This window comes from Lissotriton helveticus, chromosome 9, assembly GCF_964261635.1.
Source record: "Lissotriton helveticus chromosome 9, aLisHel1.1, whole genome shotgun sequence".
NCBI classification, from domain to species: Eukaryota; Metazoa; Chordata; class Amphibia; order Caudata; family Salamandridae; genus Lissotriton; species Lissotriton helveticus.
Window position 1 is genome coordinate 981,131,933 of NC_136070.1, and position 23,282 is coordinate 981,155,214.

The window sequence follows — 23,282 nt, forward strand, 5'->3', positions numbered from 1 at the left end:
CAAAAAAAGTATTTCTTAGTTGACCAACTACCGACTGGTATGATTTGTAAAAGTTATGTGAATGTCAGAACAGGTTAAGTAAAAAATGAAAAGCACTGATCAGTTACATTACAGGACTAACATGGTGATCTAATCCCGAATGCCAAACCAGAGCTACCTACTCACATATAGCCTAGCAGATTCCTTTCCACAAATGCCTCCGTAATGGCCAGATGCTCCTTTGAAAGTCTGGCAAGCATGTGGGTCACGCACTAGGAAATAAGCACGTAACTTAGCAGTTCACAGTGGAGGACGATGCAAATATTTTTGGAGGGAGATTGTCCCTACTGAGGGAAGTAGTAAGAGGAAAGGTATGAAAAGAAGATTATGTATCCACAAAAAATATCATTACCAATGGTATGCAACATTTCCGTCCGACGGATTTCTTACCTTACGAATGAGTCCCAAAGCAACACCTTCAAGAGCTGGAATTAATTAGTGCTGCTAAACCAAGAATATTGTGTTAACAACCAAGAAAATCGTGTTAACAGCCACAGCGAAGTATTTGTCACTGCATGATTATGTTGTGGGACAGTAATATTTAGCTAAAGTATAAAGGGATATTTAAGTGGCTGCCAAGCAAGTATCAGGCACTGGGATGCCTCTGGTGAGCCATAGATGAAGCCATGGGCCTAGCTGAGTGGGCACAAATGCACTCCAGAGTAACCTTCGCAGTCAAGGTAAAGCAGATCATGAGACAAAGAATAACCCAGTGGAAAATGGTGAAATGGCCTTCGCCTTCTTCTTCTTGGCTCCAGCAAAGCCCACAAAGTGCCAATCATGCATTCTGTCCTGAATAAGATGGTGAATGTAGTAGGGTACTGCCTACATTTAGTCCAGTCTATGCAGCCAAGCCTCCTCTTTTGTGGGATGAGGAGGGGGAAAGCATTGTGAAAAGAGTGATGGGCTGGGCCATGTAAAATTAAGATACCATAGTACGTAGAAAAAATGGGCAGGTGTGAAGAACGAATGAATCTAGGTAGAACACTGTAAACAGCAATTAAACAAAAAGGGCCTACAATTCATTGACCCTAAGGGCTGAGGCAATCACCACTGAGAAGACTGTCTTCAGAGTAAGAAATAGAAATGGGCAATTGTGTATTAGCTCGGCTGGTGGTGACAAAAGAGAATTCAACACAAGATTCAAATCCCACTCAGGAACAACAAACAGAGTGGGAAGAAACAAATATACTAAACCTGTAAGAAAACATGCCAAAATGACAACTTAAAGAGAGAAAGCTGATCAGAGAGAAACATGAAGCCAGATAGGGTAGCAAAATAACCTTTAGGTCACTGCTAGTTCTTGCCAGGCAAGAAACAGTGTGAAATGCACATTATTAGAAATGTGAGACTAGAATGCGTTGAAACCATCTAACTTGCACAACTGAAAACATTTGTTCCACTGTACTGCATAAATTTTGTAGCGGGTTTCGTGACAGCCTATATCAGTATGAGGCATGTGTGATCATCCTGCATTATCCCCAGGAATTTTATCAGAAGCGGGACAAAACTGAGAACACTTCCAAATTTAAAACACATGTGGACAATTCAACTTGCAGAAGATCTGGCCTGTCACTTCGGGCTTCAGCGCCCCCTCGTGCATTGCCAAGGAGCAATGCCTAGGAGCATCCATTTTAAGGTTGAGGGAACCTGAAAGGAAAGCATGCCAAAGGCAAAATCCCCTGTAACTAAGCCTACTGCCAAAGACAAATCACCAAACTCAAGAGTCTAAGATCTCACACCGCATTGTTTGTTGATGCAGTGAACAACAGTGATGTTGTCGGACAGAATCAGAGTGACTCTCACTGAGTTGGAAGGTAGGAAGACTTTCATAAAAAGCGAAGCACCCAGCAGCTCTAGCACGTTTATGTTCAAGCATTGTCGGACGCGAACCAAAGGTCCCACGATTTCATGTCACCCACACGGGTGCCATATCCAAGCAAGGAGGCGACCATGGACTTGGGAGCCTGCACCTGAGGCAGGCTGAAAGAACGATTCACCAACTTGTTGGATGAATTGACTCAATAATTTGCACAAGAACCAGGGCTTCCTTTGTGCTGAAGCTACTGTTTTCTCAGGCAGGACAGAAGAACTCTCATCGACCATATGGCGATAAGCACCCTCAGGGAGCCCGAGGCCCTCGACCCAGCACGCATATGACCTGCAGAACTGGGATCTGTGTCAGTCAAAAACATCAGAATCATATCCTGGATATCTATATTCTTTTAAGGAGAAGAAAGCCTTCAAGCCAGTCATACCGAATGTAGCCTCTATAAAGTTCAGCCTCTGTAGCCACATATAGAGGCTGAACTTTATAGAGATTCTGAGCATCTACAGATTTACGGGCATTGATCGTACAGCCCAAGTCAAGGAGAATGGTTGTAGTGCACTGAAAATGTTGCTTGACCAGTGACAGAGAGCCCCACCTTCACCAGCCAGCCATCCAAGTATAAAATACACCTGACTTTCCTGTAGTGAAGCTGCGACAACTATCTGCATTTTTGTGAGAATTTCGTTGAAGCAGACTTCAGTCCAAACAGCAAGACTGTGACCCAAATGTGCTGGGACCCTTTGGAGAACCTTAGATTATGTTTACGGGAGGGGTGGATTGGTATGACATCCTGCTTTGATAGCCAGCAGGACTTGGCACATGTCCCGCTGAATGAACACATTCAAGAGGCAGAGGTCGTGTCCTTTTTCGAAACGAAAAATAAAAGAATAGAATCATTATTCCCTAGCCTGTAGAAACCCTATCTCTAAGGTCGCTCTGATTAGCAAGGCAAGGACATCTGACTCAAAATTAGAGGAGTGTGCTGGAGACCACATCCTGGTGGAAGGTGGGTGGTCCGGAGGATCGAACAAAAAAGGTAGAGCATAGCCCTTGCAGATTACCTAGATGACACAACAATCCACTGTGATCGTCTCCCAAGTGGTAGAAAACATGGAAGACTGCACCCCACATCCCCAAAAGTAGTGGCTTATGGTGGATGTAGAGTCAGAGAGCGTTTGAAGCAGCAGAGCAGGCAGAAGATAGAGGGGACTAGATCTGCTGTTGCTATCGGTGTTGTCTTGTAGATCCACCACTGTCCCAAAAGAAAAAGGTACATCAGTTTAGGGGTTTGGATTGGCAGAGAAAATAAAGTCGGTAGGCCTGTTGCCTAGGCGAGATCGCCACCCCAAAAGAAGGGAAGTCTTTTACAGCGGTCAGTTTAGTCTAAGGAGTCCTGAAAGACGACACATAAGATGAATAGTTGGGAATTTGGTTAGGACGTTTTCAGCTTTGCCTTGAATAATATTTTGTGGTAACAATGAATATCTGTTAAAAGTCAATGTATTGCTGCAGAACAAATCCATTGAAGAGTGTCCAGGCATGTCAAATATGCATGGGGGGATTTCCACGCCCTACCTGGATCACCAATTGACGGAGTCACCAGCACAGGGCAGACTTTGGCCAGGGCTGTATACATACAATGCGGCCTACCCGGAGGGGGCTCTGGAGCTGCTGTAAGCTCAGAGGGGAGTGCTGCTCATCAAAAGGAGAGGACTGCTGTCTGGACCAGCTGAGCTGAAGGGAGCCGCGGGAGAACATGACCGGAGAACCCCGACCGGCACTGGAGGGCGAGTGGCAGCGCGCCAAGGCCAGGGATGACCTAGCGCAGGTTGCAGTGTATGTGTGCTCCGGCACCACTCCCCCTTCCGCTAGCCTCCCGGGGCGGATAGCTCTTGGACCTGCTCTGTGTCAGTGTGCCCGTGCAGTGACAGATGAACAATAAGACACAGGAACTGCACCAGTGTCCTGTGAGGTGAGAGAACCAATATTGGAGGTGAGGGGCAGGGGCCCAGTTGGAGAAGGCCAGGACAAGAGGAGGATCGGGAGGACGACCATCTCACCCCACCCCCTCTCTTAGCTCTGTGGAGTTACCTATCCAGTAAAGGATCGCCGAAATCTTGACCCAAGATGCTGTGGCGACGATTCGCATGACAGCAGCGGAGAGTGCCGAGGCACATAGGGTGAGACCTGGTAGTGAATCCTTCAGACATCCACGTCGACAGGCCGCAGGAGGGGAGTCTACTTGTGGAGACACGTTGCTGTGATCTCCCTCTCCCCTCACTCCCCGTCCTGGCAGGCAGCGATGAGTGGTGTTCCTGAGTGGAGAAAGGCTTCTGTTGGTCGCGGAGAGGCGATTGGGGAGTGCCCATCAAACATGGCGGGGAGCAAAGACATGAAGAAAATGCAACAAAACTAAATGGATCACTATTCAGTCCCCAGAAGTGCCCGGAGGGAAAGCAATGTCATCCCTGACCAAGTCCGGGGGAAGATAATCCGAAACCGTTTCTCTGAGAAATCATGGCCACCATACAACGCATAAAAGGCACTCTCAAACCTAAACTAGACTTAGTGGTGACGGAGATGTCGCTGATGAGAGCTGAGCTCAATAAGGAAAAAAGGACCGCCTAAGCGACACAATACTGACTGTTGCAGGCATCTCCGAGTCCGCAACTCAGCTCCAGAAACAGTTTTTCTCCCTACAGAAGGATAACGCAATTATGCAGGCACGATTGGAAGATATGGAGTATAGATCCAGACATTACAACATATGCCTGGTGAGGGGTCCTGAGCGAGCGGAAGAACCATGCACCGACCACTTTGTGGAAAACATTATGAGGAACGTTCTGCAGCCCAAAGGCCTCTCAAAATATTTCTCGGTTGAATGGACCAATAGGGTACCCAAGACCGCTCCCAGACCATGGGCGCCTCCTCGCAAAATCAATGCACATATATTCAACCACAGAGACAGGGACGCCATACTTCACCTTCATTCCTTGTTCTTCCAAACCACAATGCACTCCCTCTGACAGAGACTTTCTGGTAAATATAAAACTGCCCCAACATACAGAAGCACATTAACAGTTTTTAGAAGCAAACATACACCCACTCGAAATAGGCCAGGCATTAGGTACCCTCATCTCCGTCAAGGTAATAGGGCCCAATAGCTTGCCATTCAACATTACAAAACGCTTAGCCTCAAAGCTAGAACCCCAGATTGAAAAAATGTGGACTGATCCGCGGACTGTGGAGTAGCTTCCAAAGGACCAACAACAAGCAATAATTGTGGTAAAACACAAGGCCGGGAAGCCCCCTTAACAAATGTAGCCCCTCCTGGCATAACTCTCTTCTCAATGTGGAGATAAAACTTCTTGCCAAACTGCTGGCTAACCGTCTCCGTCAGGTGATGATAACCATGGTACGCCCGGAGCAATCCGGCTTTATTATGACTAGGGGGACATAGCCAAATCTTCGAAGACTTTTCGGGGTCGTGGCGGGATCTAGGGATGGGACGGTGTTCTCAATGGATTCCTCTATGGCCTTCGATACAATGGAATGGACTTATATGTTTGAGCTATTGGAACAAATCGGTTTTGGACCCAACTTCATAGGCTGGATGTGCTTACTGTACAAGGATCTTATGTCCCACGTTAGGGTTAACGGAACAATGTCTTGCAACTTCACTCTTCGTAGGGGAACAAGGCAAGGATGCCCACTTTCCCTATTGATTTTTGCCCTCGCTCTGGACCCCTGGTGGCGTGGGTCCACCAAGAACCACTAATGCAGGGCATAGTCGGGGGGGGGGGGGACTGTGGGAAGAGCATCTCTCTAACCAGGCTAACACAAATACTTCAGATCTTAGGAAAATTCTGGGTACAATATTCATTGGGGAATAAAGTCCTTCATGCATTTCATTATAAGCCCAGAGATATCCACTTACCTATGTCCACTGTGTGTTTCAAGGACCTAGGGATTCATTTTACAATGGAACCCCACCTCTTTTATCACTCTAACTTGGTCCCTATCCTGGAACGCTTTGCAGCGGATGTCCAATAGTGGAGGGAATTTCCAATCTACCCAGTAGGTGGGCAATGTTTAAGATGATGACACTGCTCAGGATGCTCTATGCACTACAAAATACTCCATATCGTATACCTGAGGAATTTTTCCACAAGACGGAGTCTTTTCTCCACCTGCTTTCATGGAACACAAGCCCATCACGCATAGCCCTCACCAAATTAATGTGAGGGGTGTACGGCTGAGAGATTGGTCTCCCAGGTATTAGAAAATAATATTGGTCTACACAACTGATGGAGGTTAATGATTGGGCGGTTGCAGCCTGAGACAACCCAGCGTTCAGACTAGAGAGATTCTTGATGGGAGACCCGGGCTATCTGGGGGTGCTCTATAGCCAGGCTAATACGAAGGTGCTTCTGCCCCAGACACATTTGTGGGGTGCAAGAGAGGCTCCAACTGTGGTGGGATCGGGACAAGGGCTGGTGTATTTTTAATGAAAATATGATTTATTTGGGTAGGGGGTTACTGTGGTAATTCTCATCCTACTTGTACTGCTAATTACATTATTTAAATGTTGGTGCAGTATGGAAGTATGACTACCTCTCCTAAAAATGTAGTAAGAACCTTGGTGTCCTGATGGACTCTTCCCTTTCCTTCCAGGCCCACACTAAGCAGCTAGCCGCCTCCTGTTTTGGTACCCTACGAGGCCTTAGATCCATCCTAAAATACTTCGACCCCTCGGTTCGCCAACTCATTATACAAGCCACCATCCTCTCCCGCCTTGATTATGCGAGCTCCCTCCTTTTGGGGGCGAACAAGGCTGAAATACAGAGAATGCAGTGCATTCAAAATGCTGCTGCTAGAGCCATGGTGGGCCTGCCGCGCTTTTGCTCTGTCTCCAGCACTATTCGAAAGCTGCACTGGCTTCCTATTGAAAGACGTATCCATTTCAAGACATTCTGTCTTTCTTTTAAAATCCTGAAATACGCGAGCCCTGCCCTGTTGGGCAACCTGATTACCCACTATGTTCCTTCTCACCCTCTTCGCTCGGCAGAACTTCACTTGACGGTTGTGCCCAAAATTAGGCTCTCCAGGACAGGTGGGCGTGCTTTCAGGTATCTCGCTCCCAAGCTGTGGAACTCCATTCCCGTACATATCCTTGCCATTGACTGTCTGTCTGCTTTCAGGAAGGCCATCAAGACCTTCCTGTTCCCTTCACTTTAGTATTTATTAGTTTCGTTTTTCCTCTCAGGCTGGTATATTCCTGTTGTGTCCTCTCGTGGGCAGCGCCGGGACGCCCCTTCGCTGGGGCAGCTGTGCGCTCTACAAAACGGCTAACATAACATAACATAACATAACTATGCATGACGAAAGGTAGCCTTATCCGACTTCATAATTGCACCACTCTACCTCAATAAGTGACCACAAAGAGGTGAATATAGGTGCTACCCCACCGTGCCGACATCAGTTTATTAACACATTACATATATAACGTCAAACACGGAGTGACTAATAAACTGAGATCCACCTGGTTCGGTGCAAAGGGGTGGTTTTGGGTGGTGGTAGTCATCAACATCATCATAATATCTTTATTCGGACATTTGTAAAAAAAAAAAGCCATCAAAGTACACAAGAAATAAAACAAATATATCTACAAATAAAAATAGCATTAAACCATTGCAATCTCAAATACAAATGACATCTTGAATCATTTTAAGAACATAAAACATGTACCAACAATCTAATCATGCTAGGAGAAGGACACAATGCAGTCACCAGCATATGAAAACTAAACCATTGAGTCAGTTGTGGATGTGAGATGCATATATATCATAAAAGGATAGGTAAAAAAAAATTGAAAATGGTGTCATGATTAGCAAAGAATTTTTTTTACGAATCAACCAAAAAGATAACAGAAAACGACTAAGAGAAAACACAATTGGTCAACAAGTGTCTGTTTTTAAAATTCCAAATGCAATCTGGTACTTCCTAATACTCATGTTAAGGCATATAGGTCTAATCCATCTCCTACGTACCTGCCTATACTTGGGACAAACGAACAAAATATGTTCTTCGGTTTCGGCAGCTGCGCAGCATGCCGGGCAGGTTTTTATAGTTAGGCCCTTCACCTCTTTCCCCGGAAATTTCAACAACAGATTACCATACCTAAACCTGATGTACAAGCTTTTAGCGAGTGAGGGCTAGATCAGGTCAAGGAACGGTTCGAATAGGGAGCAAGATTTTATGATTAGGAAGTTTGTAGTTAGCTGACTGCTAGTTGGGTTATTCATGTAGTGCTCGCCCACCACCTTCCAGTAAGTAGCTTTGAGAAACAAAATGTCGCGACTGGTGGCCCTTTCTGGATACTCCCATAAGCCCATTAGGTTCAATAGCTTGCACCATTTAGCAATGTGCTTGAACCAAGGAAGTTGTTTAGCCCCGTTGAGCGTCAATACCTCCCGAAGAGAATTACGATATTCAGTTAGTTGGGGGGTAGTCCATAGACGCAACCAATAGGTTAAGGGTTTAAGGGCAGCTAGATCACCAATTCTTTTTAGCCCAAGATCACAAAAAAGTGGAATAAGTGGTGTTGCGACAGGTAGTGTGATCAGAGCCCTGGCGAAGTTGTTCTCACAAGTCGTTAACTGTTTTACAGAAGTGAATCCCCAGATCTCCGCCCCATACAGAGCTCCATTTTGGGCCTTTGCACGGTATATTTCAAGAGCGGGGAAAGAGGTTGAGTGTAGGACCTTTTTAAAAATCTTAAAATTGATTTCGATCTCTGACATAAGGTTAAAAAACTCTTCCGCAGCTGATATTCCCAACTAAGTGACTCATATATGCCAATGCCCAAGTAGTGGTGGTAGTCAATATGATACTTTTGTAGATCTTAAAGCGGCATTTGAAATGGTCCTCAGAGATAGACTGTGGAAGTCCTTTAGCAAAATGGGAATTCCGGAGCATCTTCTTATCATCATCATACGCCTTCACTGCGAGGATTTCGCTCAGGTTCAATGGGGTCCCAATGGGGAATCAACTGGTCCATTTGGGGTTGATAAAGGAGTCCGGCAGGGCTGTGTCTTGCCCCCCCACATTATTTCTGTTGTATATCAACGGATGCATAGACTACTTACTTGATGGCCTACGACAATGACTCCCCAGTTCTTGGGGGGACTAAGGAACCAGCTTTGTTGTTTGTAGATGACATGCTGTTGATATAAAAGACTCCCAAAGGACTAGAGACCCTCCTGAGCAAGTTTAGTCTCTTTTGTTTAAACCATGGCCTTAAGATAAATGAAAATAAAACCAAATTCAAGGCCATTGATCCGCACAGAGTCTTTAAAGGAACAATATTACTTGACGGGAAACTGATAGAATCAGTGCATGAAATTGATTACCATGGTATCAGTCTGTCGGGTACTAATTACTGGGTAAATCAAGTTACCAGAAGCACCCTCACCCTGAAATACAGAGCGGCAGTATTATTAAAATTTGTAAATAATTCCTCTATCCATCCAGTCTCTCAGATTCCCGAAGCATGCATACCCCCAAACTGTTGCTGCAAATATCTGCGGCGCAGGACTGGGGGGTCACGTTAACTTAGACGCATTGGAAGTGGCAAAGAACAACTTCTTGAGAATGGTACTTAAAATCCCCCAAAGCACACCTTTAGTATTTAAACTTGACTTAGGAATCCAGCCCATCACCCATCTAATTTGACTCAGACCAATTTTGTATTGGTTTCGAGTCTGGTCGGCACCTGAGTTGGTTAATTACAGAGTGGGCCTCCAAGACGTTTTGGATAGGTCCCAGGGTGGAAGAAAGCTGCTGTGGCTGGCCTTTGTGAAACAGACATGCTACTCACTAGATTTGCAAAAATATTGGTCAGATCAACGTTCGATTTCCCCTCTTGAAATAAAAATTCCTTAAGGCACTGAACTGGGATCAGGTGGTGTCTGAACTATTCCATCTGCCTGGCTTGAGGAAACAGACCAAATCTTTCCCAGAATTCAAGTCCCTCTCTTCATTAGAGGAATACATGGATGAAATGGACCCCTCATTCACAAAAGCACTGTACATCAGATTTAGGCTGGGCATCTTATCTTTAGCAACTGCCACCAGCAAGTGGAAAGCCAATCACAGGGGTTCCAATTCCTGTCCTGCATGTGGAGAAGCCGAGGAAATGACAGATCATATATTGTTCTTTTGTTCAAAATACTACAAAGTTCCTCCATGCCATTTCCTTGGTGTCCGCCACTACAGGGTAGGAGTGCGAATTTGTAGAGCCGATATGTCCCGAGTTATAGATTATTCAATTGCTAAATTTTTCAAGAGCATCTGGCCCATTCCTGTAAACTTTTAATGTTTTTTTACTTTACACTGCAGTCCAGTGCATCAGTTGAGGATATTTAACTGTACTTCCAAAAATGTGCTGCATGATTTTATAGATCTGACTAGTATTACTAGCATTGTTATGCCTGTGATTTTACCTATCTTAATGCACTGCTTTTAGACTTGATTCAAAGTAACTTACTCGTACTATATATTTTATGCATATTGCTTTTATGGTCTATGACCTAAATAAAGTAAAATGAAACTTGAAGCCTCAGCTGCCACATCGTCCATGTAATCTCCCCAGTCCAGAGGATGAGTGTCACTAGGGCATAGCTACACTTGGTGCAGTGGTTCCGGATCGGAACCCAGAGCCCTGAGGGGCGCATTGAACCCTGACAATGCTGTTTTTTTACTACCGCAACAATGTCTAAGAGGCCCCTTCCTAGCTTGCACTAGGGACCATGGCATCCTTGCTACACTACTGTTCATCACTACCACGAGCTCTTAATGAGGCAAGCAGAACAGTCAGCCACACTTCAGGCATGCAGCTGTCCTCCACTACTGAAGCTTTTGGATTGCCACTTCTGATAACCAGATGTTGTCTAAAAGGCATCTCCAGGGCAGGGCGTATTGAGGGCAAATGTTCCACTGCAAAGCCCACATGCACCAGTGTGCATGAGGCACAAGCAGTATGCCAAGGCCAGGAATCCACAGAACCTAGCAGGCTAGAATCGGGGCACACAACTGAAACACTGGGACCATAGCTTGATTGTCCCAGACTTCAAACCTACATGTCCAGGATGACCTCTACAAAGGGAATCCTCTTCTCAGATGAAGATGGTAGTTTGGTTTATTGGTGAAAAAACAAACAAAAGAAATGAAAATGAAACTCCGTATTTGAAGGTGTCTGAGACTAGACTTCCGGGAGCAGTAGTCATCGAGGTATTGGAATATATGCATTTTCAAACTGCTTAAATGAGCTGTTACCATTGAGATAATCCCACAAAAAACCTGGAGAAGTGCCCGGGGGACTGCAGGATCGGTACATTCAAGTATATGGCCTACAAGTCCAAGGATACAATCCATTCTCCAAAATCCTAGGCCAGCAGGACTTAGCATTTCAAACTTTTCTTTTCTGAGGTAAATATCTGTCTTAAACCATGTCCTTCTGGGGAACATCATCTCAGGCACCAATTTGCCTGCACCCTTGGCAAGCATTGTCTTAACTTTTCAGGTTAGGATGGTGGCGTGCTCCACCAATGTCTGTACACAAACTGGTGAAACCTAGAGGAATGTCAAAAAGTAAAGGGTATAATCAAATTGATGGATCCACTGTTCCGAAGTAACGGCACACCAGACAGGCAGGCTAAATCGCTTTCCACCCTCCTGAAAGTCATATATGAATCATGGAAGAGGAACTAAAGCGACTTGTCAAAGACTGGTGCAGGTGAGGAAGAAAATGAGGACTCCATCTTCTGGCGACTCTGGCTTCTCCCACCACCTATTCCTCTGGAGCAACGAAAATGTTGGATAGGCTGCAAAGACTGTCTCTATCAATAGGTACGGGGCTCCCATACACCCTGAATTTCTGCTATTGACTGTGAAAAAGGTAATCTGAGGAAAGAAATCCTACTGAACAGGCCATATGTCTGTAATCTTTAAAGCACTCCAGTGCCAAATTCGAATTGCTCAGAAGAGCCTAACTCATTTAAAAGGCATATTTATCAATAATACTTGGACATCTAAAGAGAATCCACTAACATTTATTTATTTATTTACTTACAGAGTTTTATATAAGGTCATGATTGTGCAGACAGACATATAGTCTAACAATTATGCTAGTCCTCATGGTACGGTTGACACAGTTTGTAGTGTCCAGAGCAGCCCTGAGCATATATTTGGCTATCATCCTGGTCGCCACGTATAGTTTGAGAAAATGAAGCCCAAAAGTGCTGTGGCAGAGTGGGTCAGATCTCACTCCGCCAGAAAGGCATGTTAGAGGGCCAGCCAGATCTCTCTCACCATTTTCCACACTACATGTGTAATGGCTCAGAAGCAAAGTGTTCAATGAATGAAGGGACAAACTGGCAGAAGAAAAATATATTTTGGCTTGAGTGTTAAACATTTTGAAAAGTTAGTAAAGAGTTAGGGTACACTTTGCTTGTGAAAACTTGACTGAGTAGACACTTTGTTGTTGGATGTTGTGTGAGGGAGGATAGATACCCAGGTACAGGCTTGTGGCACAGAGCAACTGGGAGGCTCGCAGGTGGAGCTAAACATAATTGGGACCAGATAGCATTAAGAGATCATTCACAGCATTTTAAATGGCAATAAAGAGCTCAGAAGTTAATGGTCCAGGTTGCAAACATGTTGTTAGTAAGTTCCCCTAGGTTTCCACCATAGGGAACTTTAAATCCAAGACTTCTGTGGCCCTGTGAACTACTGAATAGGATGCACTCTCTTGAAGCAAGGCAAGCCCAATGGCATACACAATGCAGTTCCAGACGGAGTGCCTCAACCACTTTCATTCTTAAGGTCAATGTAGAGGCCAGCGTCAGTATAATGGAGGTACAGGGGTGTAAGTTGCCATCCTTCTCATCCTCCTATTATTTGTGGGTAACCTGCATAAGCCATCCAAACTGCACTGAAGCCAGAACTATAAATGTTTTTCAAACTTGGGATAGTAATGGCGCTGAGCTATAGTTGTGCTTTAGATATTTCATAGCACAACACAAGTCAAGACTTGTATCAATTGTTTTCTGGATCCAACATCAGCATTGAGGTAGAATACAGAGCACTTTTGAAGCCGAAGCCAGCACTAAGTTGGACACTACCAGCTGAGCATTCAGCAGAGGTGTTGAGGTGCTTCTTGACACTGGCTGAGGGCCAAGCTGATGCCAAATGGAGTCAGTTTGAGACAGGAACGGGCTCACTGGCAGAAATTCAACTCCAACCCGAAGAAGCACCTGAGGGACTCAGAACCACCTGTAATAACTTCAACATTTCTTGCTTAGGGGCCATAATCTGTTGTGGAGTCGAAAATGGCCTGGATAATCAGATGCATCAGCTCCAATCTCAGAATTGGGTCCAAATCAGACGTTGTCAACGGAGTTTGGTTTTAGGTCTTGACAGTGAGACTTCACCCTGTACTGAGCCAGGCGGGACAGGGGTCAGGATCTGCTTGGCCTTTTTATGGCTGATTCAACACTTATCTTTCGACTTAGTAATAAACGTATACAAGGACACTGACCAGGACAGGGGACAGGTAGTGGAACATGTTGAATCTTGAATGAGACTGGCTCTGCTTCTTATGCTCAGCAAGGTAGAACTTGACTTCATGAACCATAACAGCCAGCAAAGAGAATATATTGCAAACCTTTGAGTCATGTTTAGAGCCAAGGCATCATAGACATATGTCGTGCAGGTCAGTAATTGACATCTGTTTTCTACAGGCACAGAACTGTGAGAGGGCAGGAGTCAATGGTTAGTTTGTGGTTTGTCCACTACGCCTAATTCAGTCTCTCTCCTATTCAGACGCAAAGCTGGCTAATTGATTGCAATGTCTGAAGGTGTAAAACCTAAATTCTGAATTTCAAATGAAAGCAATTTTACCATTGTTTGATGATCCAAATTCCCAGTCTGTACCAGGTTGGCAAGTTCATCGTAGTAAAGAGCTGAAGCTTCAGGAGACTGTTCACTACAGGTACGCACAAGCTCCAACAAAGCGGTCACCTGAAAATAAATAGGTACGGTCAAGAGCTAATTCCATACATCATGAAATCTGAAAGCATTCAACAAAACGAGTAGTTACACATTTTCATTCATGCCACAATGTTTAATAAAGGTAAAGATAAAAATATGAGGCAACATAATTATGAATACCAAACTCAACTGAAGAAACTTTAGTACTCTTAGTCCTAAACCTCTACCATTCAGAACACATAGGAAAAGGTCAATCTATTGGAAACAATTTAAATCCTAAGCAAAGCTACTAACAGGAGACTATAGGCATGCAAGGGCCTTCCAGGCTTCTCCTGGGAAACTCTTGTGCAGCCTTTCCATAGCATGCATCCCACTACCCATATTCATCACAATATCACTTGGCATCATGTTGCTTAAAGTTACTACTTGTGTAACAATATATCTGTAAGAGACATTAGTTAGTGATAGATTCCTTACCTTAGAATATCCCCAGGCGTCAGACTGGATCCGGAAAGTTTTGCTTAGCAGTTCCCTTGAGTGTCAGTAGGTGGCGTCCTGCAGCTCCGCGTCCGTCACTGGCGTCGTCAGCGCCGCGATGACGTCACGGAGAGTACTTAGGTGCCACCCATGAGCGCTGATGTTAGTTCAGTACACGACTTTCCGTGCCAGGAACGCAGAGCCATGAAAGATACTGACCATTGGTGCATAAAACTCGGGCCCTAAAAGGGGATAACCTTAACCCTAGTAACCAGTTCGCAGAACGGGGAGGATGGGCGGAGCAGTAAGGAATCTATCACTAACTAAAGTCGTTTACAGATATATCGTTACACAAGTAGTAACTTGTGCATCTGAAAGATACACGTTAGTGATAGACTCCTTACCTTAGAATAGATACCCCAGCAATACTAACCCTGGTGGTGGGTCTGCGAACAAAATTACACCAGGAAGTCACGGAGAACAGAACGGCCAAAGAAGCCGTCTCTCCATACTTGACTGTCAAGGCAGTAGTGCTTTGTAAACGTGTACAGCGAGGCCCACGTAGCTGCGTGACAAATGTCCTGCAAGGGAATGCAGCGTCCCAAGACAATGGTGCCTGCAGTTGCCCTGGTCAAATGGGCACGCAGCCCCACAGGAGGCTCCTTCTTGGCCAAGGAGTAACATGCTTTGATGCACAGAATGACCCACCAGAAAATGGTGCATTTGTGCACAGCCCAGCCTTTTTTGGCGCCCACGTAGCCAACAAAGAGCTGATCATCCACCCGGAACTGTTGTGTACGCTGCAGATAGAAAGCAAGCACACATTTTGGGTTCAGACGGTGGAGTATCTCCTCTTCCCTGGAAGGATGCGGAGGCGGAAAGAAGGTTGGCAAAGTGATGGTCTGCCCGATGTGGAAGGGCGTGACAACCTTTGGCAAGAAAGAAGAACGGGTCTTTAAAACCACCTTGCCCGGATGAATAGAAAGGAAAGGAGGTTTAGAAGAAAGAGCCTGGAGTTCACTCACTCTTCTGGCAGAGGTGATAGCTACCAGGAAAGCAGTCTTTAGTGTAAGAAGACGTAAAGGACAGTTATAAAGAGGCTCAAAGGGAGAGCACATCAGAAAAGTCAAGACCAGATTTAAGTCATTGAGGCATTGTGAAAGGCACTGGAGGGAACGTGTGTGTAATGCCTTTGAGGAAACGGTTAACAACAAAAAGAGAAGGCTGATCAGGAAGGCGGAAATGGCAGAAAGGTAACCTTTGATAGTGCCCAGAGAAGAGCCCTGCTGGGCCAAAGACAGAAGAAACAGAAGAACCTCAGAAAGAGGGGCCAAAAGGGGATCCACAGCCTTTGCTGTGCACCACGTCACAAATCTGTTCCATCGGCAGGTGTATACCATTTGGAGGGACGCCTGGCTGCCAGAATGACATTACAGATCTCAGGAGGAAGGTCGAAAGCCGTCAACTGTCGCGGCTCAATCTCCACGCATGGAGGTCGAGGCTGGACAGGTTCAGGTGAAGGACTGTCCCCTGCTGCTGCGACAAAAGATCCTCCCGAAGAGACAGACGGATCAGGGGATCGATGCTCATACTGAGTAGCTCGGGATACCATACTCTTCAAGCCCAGTCCGGAGCCACAAGGATAACTTGGGCCCGGTCACGCCTGATCATCTTCACCACTCTGGGCAGAAGTGGTATTGGCGGAAAGGTGTACAACAGACCACAACTCCACTCGTGACGAAAAGCGTCGCCGAGTGAGTGCCGCCTTGGAAATTCCAACAAGCAGAACTGATAACATTGCGCGTTCTCTTCGGTGGCGAATAGATCTAACCAAGGCTCTCCCCACTGCTGAAAGAGACCTTGCGCCACGTCCGAGTTCAGACGCCATTCGTGATCCATCAAGCACCGGCAGATGAGTTTGTCCGCCCTGGCGTTCAGAGAACCTGCCAGGTGTTGAACCACCACTATGTGCTCCGGTTGGGGAAGGGAGAGGGATCTGCCATTGACCCAATCGCGATTAGTGAGCCACCACTGCAAGTGTCGTGTAGTGCCCTATGAGATCTGGATATGATCAGACAGGTTGCCCCGATGCTGTGCCCACTGGAACTTCAGGTCCCACTGCAGAGCCCGCATATGCCATATGGCATGTTGCACTAGCAGAATGCTGGAGGCCATCAGGCCCAGGAGCCGGAGGGTCATCCTGACTGAAAACCAGGATAGAGGCTGAAAGATCGGAATCATAGCCTGAATATCCCGGACTCGCTGCTCGGGAGGATAAACCCGAAACTGCGTCGAATCCAGAACCGCTCTGATGAAGGGGAGCTACTGAGAGAGACTCAGGTGCAACTTCGGCACGTTGAGGGAGAACCCCAGCTAATGCAGGAGGTCGGCCGTAGTCTGAAGGTGGGTGACAACTGCCTGGGGCGAGCCCGCATTCAACAACCAGTCGTCGAGGTAGGCGAAGACTGACAACCCTAACCTGCGCAGATGAGCTGCGACAACCGTAATCACTTTCGTGAACACCCAAGGGGCGCTGGTAAGGCTGAAGGGGAGCACGGTAAACTGAAAATGCTTCTGGCCTACCGTGAACCGCAGGTGTATGAAGTATGAATGAGGCTTGGATCGTTTTGGCCAAATTTGTGAGATAGGACAATTGTGAGAGTGTGTCGGTTGTAAATGTAATGTATATATTTCTTTTATGTAAGGCGCGCTTTTGGTCAAACGCTCGCATTAGATTGAGCTCTTGAGGCTGTAGCCGAGAGCAGAAGACTTTTAAAGACTACTTTTAAAAAATTGTGATTGTATAACCTGTGTGTTTTTAAAACTATTGAGAGCAGAACTCCGTTTTTAAAAGATTACTTTTTGGAAATTGGGACTGTGATTATTGTGTTTTTAAAACCACTAGACCTCCTGCCTCCTCCGTGATTCTCCTCCCCGCGCAGCCGAGTCAGGCGCTGCAGCGGGTCGCAGGGAATCACCGTGACCTCCGGGCGCCGCCCACTGACCTAGGCCACGCCCCCTTCCCCTGACATATCACAATGTGTTGCTCCAGGAGGCGCAGCGGACGGGCGCAGCGGGCGCGCCGGCGGTGCGCCGAAGGCGCGCCAAAGGCAAGCCCGTCTGCGCCCGTCCGCGACCTTACGGGACCAGGGGTCATAACCCCTGGCTCCCACGCTACAAAGGTCAGGACGTACAGCTCTGCAGAGATTCACAACATAGGAACTGCAGCGGCTACACACTGTACTCACATTTATTTACCAGATAACCTCCCCTCCCGTTGCCACGGATGTAACCACCACCTTCGTAACATTACGCCATCTACCGCGACGCAGGAATACCATATGTATGTGCTGAACTGTCGGTCACTACCGAGGCACAGCACACAAATCAACCTACTTCTTGAAGAGTGCAAGCCGGACGCCATTTTTCTAACAGAAACCTGGCTTACATCCCACTCGGAGCCAGACATAATCTCAGCCTTACCCCCCGGTTTTCAAATCTACAGGCTAGATCGAACTGTAGGGAGAGGAGGAGGCCTGGCTATCATATTAAAAGACCAGTATCGCTGTCGCACCACAACCAAAACTATCCCTGAATGCGAGAGCCTAGCATTTAGCATAGACTTCACTGCGAACAGCTCCTTTTCCGGCACGCTGATATATCGCCCCCCAGAGCCGGCCAAATTGTTTCATAGATCTCTTCCAGACATCATAGCCAAACGAATCATGACCTCTGCTAATTATACGATTCTAGGAGACATTAATTACCATTTTAACTCCCCCACAGATCATACTGCCATGGAACTAACAGATGATCTAGCAGCCTTACAACTAACTCAGCTGGTCCTAGCCCCCACTCATGAATAGGGCAACCTACTCGACCCAATTTTTAGCAACTGTACCAAGCTGATGGTGGGCCAACCCATCCACCTCCCTTGGTCGGATCATTTTTTGGTCCCATTTACTTGGCTCACCGGCAAGACCCCCCCGCCTACCCCCAGGTCTCAATGAAGAGGAACTGGGCAAAACTATCTATGGAGTCCTGGATTAACAACTTAGACTCCACTCGCCCCCCCCCCCCTGCCCAGATCCCAACATAGCAAACAAGAACTACGAGGACTGGATCAGGGACTCACTGGATACGATCTTGCCCATTCAGAGATCTACCTCAAGGAAGCTGCACAAATCATCACCCTGGTTCTCAAACACCCTAAGAGAACAAAAACGCCTCTGTAGGAAACAAGAGAGAGCGTGGCGATTAGACTTCCTACCCGAAAAAAAGGCCAAATATAAAGAGGCAATAAAGGCCTACAGAGATGGGGTCAGGGCGGCCCAGGCCACCTACTTCGCAGAGAAAATCATGGAAGCCAAATCTAAGCCCAGGGAAATTTTTCACTTAGTAAAAAAATGTACTATAGTGAACTCAGCCCCCCCCCTAGCAAAAACTCAAAATCAATGCAATGAGTTAGCGGACTACTTTCATAATAAAGTCACCCAGATCTACTCCTCTTTCCCAACGGCAGCCACCAACCCAGGAATAACCGACAAAACAGCTCCGGAACACCTCACCCCCCCAGGTTTGCCAAAATTAGAACACTTTCCCCCTTTAGATTCTGATACCCTTTACCAATTAGCCCGTCAAGTCAAATCAGGCTCCCCCTCCGACCCAGCTCTACCAGAGTTTCTGCTTCAGGCAAGTCAAGCCACCTTGCCTGTGATACTAGACCTATTAAACTCCTCCATCTCCTCCTGCACAGTGCCCTCCGTATGGAAGAGAGCTATGGTACGAGCACTGTTAAAAAAAAACCACCTTGACCCAGGAGATCACGCCAGTTACCGCCCCATTTCACTACTCCCCTGGGCAAGCAAAGTCCTGGAGAAATATATAAATACCCAGTTGGTACAATTTCTTGAAAGCAACTCGCTATTGGATTCAACCCAAACTGGCTTCAGACCTAAGCATGGCACCGAAACCGCCTTATTAGCGGTCACTGAGGAAGCCCGCAGGATACTTGATCAAGGAGGATCAGTGGCAGTGATCCTCCTCGACCTAAGTGCGGCCTTCGACACGGTCAGCTATTCCATCTTGCTGAACCGGTTTTGTAACATCGGAGTATCAGGAGACGCACTTAGGTGGTTCGACTCCTTCCTGACCAACAGATCTTTCCAGATCTTTGACGGGGAAATGGTGTCAGCCAGGAAACCACTGAGCTGTGGGGTACCGCAGGGCTCGTCTTTGAGCCCCGCGCTGTTTAACATATATATGAAACCACTTGCTGGGGTCGTCGAACCATACGGTATCACAATTATATCGTATGCCGACGACACCCAGCTAGTGGTTTCCCTGGCTCAGGAGGGTAACAGGCAAACATCGGAAGGCCTGATGAAATGCCTAGAAGATGTCAAGGCCTGGATGACATCCTCGTTCTTAAAACTTAATGGAGATAAAACGGAGCTCATGCTCCTGGGCCCAGCCCCCCCAGTGTCATTTACCTCCCTATGGCCTGCCTGCTTGGGAACACCTCCTACCACAAAGGAGAGTGTAAAAAGCCTAGGAGTATGGCTCGACAAAAATCTTTCCTTTTCCACTCAGGCCACTAAGTTATCCGCCACATGTTTTGGATTACTCAGAACTTTGAGGAAAGTCCTTCCTCTTCTCCCAATGGAGGCAAAAAAAGTGGCAGTACAGGGCCTGATTCAGTCGCGGTTAGACTCAAACAACACCTTATACGTAGGAGCCCCTGAGATGACTCTGCGAAAGCTGCAAGTGGTACAAAACAGTGCAGCCCGCTCCTTGTTACAGATCCCACGCACCCAGTCAGCCAGAACCGGACTGAAGAGCCTGCACTGGCTACCAGTGAAACAAAGAGTGGCATTTAAGGCCCTATGTATTGCTCACCGGGCCTTCTGGAAGACAGGCCCAACAATCTGTAATAACTTAGTCACCCACTACCACCCAACCAGAAATCTTCGATCAACGGATGCTTTCTTGGCTGTGACTCCCAAAGTAAGGAGAGCTAGGACCGGAGGTAGGATGTTCTCTCTAAACGCTTCGAAACTGTGGAACGCACTCCCTCTCCATCTCCGGTCCAACTCGAATCTGCTCTCCTTCCGCAAACAACTTAAAACGCTTCTGTTCGCAAGGTCTACTGAGTCCTAATCTCTCGCACTGCCCAGCTCTGTCTACATGCTCAGCGCTTGGACGCCCATTGGGCAGCAATCGCGCTATATAAATCTATTTTCAATTCAATTCAATTCAATTTGTATATAATCTGTTTTGTATATGTTGTATGTATTATTATGCACAAACAATCACGTTTTTTGCAAAAATAATGAAGGCAAAAAAAGTTGAATAAATCATTGGATGTTGCAATTTGAAAAGCAGACTTATGTTTTGATTCATAAGGGTTTTGGAAATAATTTGTTAGGAGTTCTTCTCAGTATTGGCAATTGTTTTGTTCTATAGTTCATTGACTCAGCCTTACTGTGTCCGAGTCAAGGCCCTTTGCTGTTTTCTTGAAAGGGGAGGGAGTCATTTTGGCAGATTATCTGCAGCGCCCATTTGTCGGACGTACTCTTGCGCCAGCGTGGGAGGTGGTGGCGGATCCTGCCACCCACCGGCGTGGGATGCTCCCTGAAGCTCAGATTAGGAAGGTTTGGAGGAGGAAGCAGAGGTGGTGGAGGTGGACGGACCTGCACGTGGCTCCCCGACCCGCCCCTGCGGAAAACGCGACTGCGGCCTCGCTGGGGCTGGTTGTGCATAGGCCTGGTGGAAGGACACGCCTGGGGGACTCGACCCTGGCCACGAAAGGAACGAAAACCAGGAGTGGCCGGGCCCTTAGTAGAAAGACCCAGGGACTTGGCTGTAGCCCGCGAGTCTTTAAAGCGCTCCAGTGCACTGTCCGCCTTGTCGCCAAACAGGCGGGTGCCATCAAATGGCATGTCCATGAGTGAACTGAGGACATCAGGCGAGAACCCAGTCGAACGCAACCAGGCGTGACGCCGCAACGCCACAGTCGTAGAGATCGCCCTGCCCAGTGAGTCGGCGGTGTCTAACCCACACCGAATGGCGAACTTAGCTGCATCTTTGCCCTCAGCAATCGCCTGAGAAAGGGTAGCCTGCACCTCCTCAGGACACTGAGGCAACACCTGAGCAACAGCATCCCACACCGCGTGGGAGTAGCGGCCCAACAAGCAGGCGGTGTTCACCGACCGCAGCCCGAGGCTGCCCGAAGAGAAAAACTGCTTCCCAAACTGGTCCAGCCTTTTAGAGTCCTTATACGGCGGGGCCGTGGGAAAGGCACTATGTGACGTTGAGGCCTGAATTACCAGGCTCTCAGGTGTAGGATGAGTTGTCAAGAAAGCGGGGTCACCGGGCACCGGTCCGTGGCGTCTGGCGACGTTTTTATCAACTGGGGCCCCATGGCTGGCCTCGACAAAGTGCCCAAGAGAAACTCTGTAAGGGCGTCATTAAAGGAAAGCAGCGGCTCCGCCGAAGTAGACGCTGTCTGGAGCACCTCAGTGAGGAGGTTGGTCTTGAGGGCCACCGAGGGGAGGTCAAGGTTGAGGGCCTCAGCAGCCCGATGGAGGACCATCATGTAGGAGGCACCCTACTCCATAGTAGGCGGGTGGAGAGGCGAACCCCGGGTCAGAAGAGACATCGAGGTCGTCTGCATCCTCCAAGTCATCCACCCAATCGAGTTCGGAGTCACATTGCCAAACAAGCGGGTCCTCGGACCCTTCCCAGTCATCGTCCGCCTCTGGCATAAAGGGGGCCGGTTGCGGTGGCAGAGCCGCAGAAGGTACAAACGGCGCCGAGAGCGGCGCCGGCCGGACCGGCGTCGGCTCCCAATGCGGATCCCAGGCAGGAACAAAATGGTCTGGGAACCGGGGCAAGGGTGGGATGAACGGCACCCAGTGCGGCGCCGCGGGTGGAGTCGAGGGTGGCGACGGGGCTGGAGCCGAGGGTGGCACCGGAGCTGGAGCCGAGGGTGGCACCGGTGCTGGAGCCGAGGGTGGCGCCGGGGCCGGAGCCGGCAACGCCGCACCTCGTGGCGCCGGGGCCTGAGCCAACGGTGCAGGATCTTGTGGCGCCGGGGTTGAAGCTGGTGGCGGAACCGCCGGGCCAGAAGGATCTAGACAAGGGAGCGCGGGGCCCGAAGGCCCGCCGGCGGGAGCCCGAGGCCTGTAAAGGCGGTCACAGGCAGCAAGGAATTCTTGCATCTGTTCGGGAGTCGCCGACGGACCAGGGTATGGCGGGTAGGCCACAGGACTCCCCGGCTCCATAGGAGCCGCAGGGGCAAGGCCCTGTCCCCCTCGTCCGTCTCCGAGGAGCGACGGGGGGACGTCGGAGAGCGAACACGCTTCTTCGACTTCTTTTTATGGCGACGCTTACCGGAATCTGAAGGTGAAACCTTGGAGTCCGAGGAGCGACGGATCCGGTCCAGCGAGCGGTCCCGGGAACGGCACCTAGACCCGTAGCAGCGACGAGAAGAATGCTGGACCTCCAGCAACTTCCGACGCTGCTCCCGCAAGGCCTTGAGAGCCATGGCACGGCAGTCACAGCAGTCCCGGAAGTCTTGATCGGCCTCCAGGCAGTAGAGGAAAACATCGTGGGGGTCCGCTACTAACATGCTTTGGCGACAGGTCCCACAGGACTTAAAGCCGGGCATCCCTACGTGCACCAAGAGAAAAAGTGGGGAGACAAAAGTCTCAAAATAGTGGTCAAAAAGAGACCAAGGTACGTGCTCAATCCGGATCTGTGCTTACTGGCGCGGAAAAAGAAAGAACTGACGTCAGCACGCATGGGTGGCGCTCAAGTACTCTCCGTGACGTCATCTTGGCGCGGACAATGCCAGTGACGGACGCGGAGCCACAGGACACCA

At 48.0% G+C, this 23,282-nt stretch overlaps 1 protein-coding gene across 1 annotated transcript in view; it reads right to left on the minus strand.

Annotated features, from left to right (window-relative positions):
* The window catches only part of FANCD2 (FA complementation group D2), a 909,275-nt gene that overhangs the window by 641,662 nt on the left and 244,331 nt on the right, over window positions 1–23,282 (minus strand). The window contains exon 21 of the mRNA XM_078661284.1: window positions 13,832–13,951. Within this exon, the coding sequence (XP_078517410.1) occupies window positions 13,832–13,951 (120 nt within the window). The remainder of the gene's footprint in view (window positions 1–13,831; window positions 13,952–23,282) is intronic.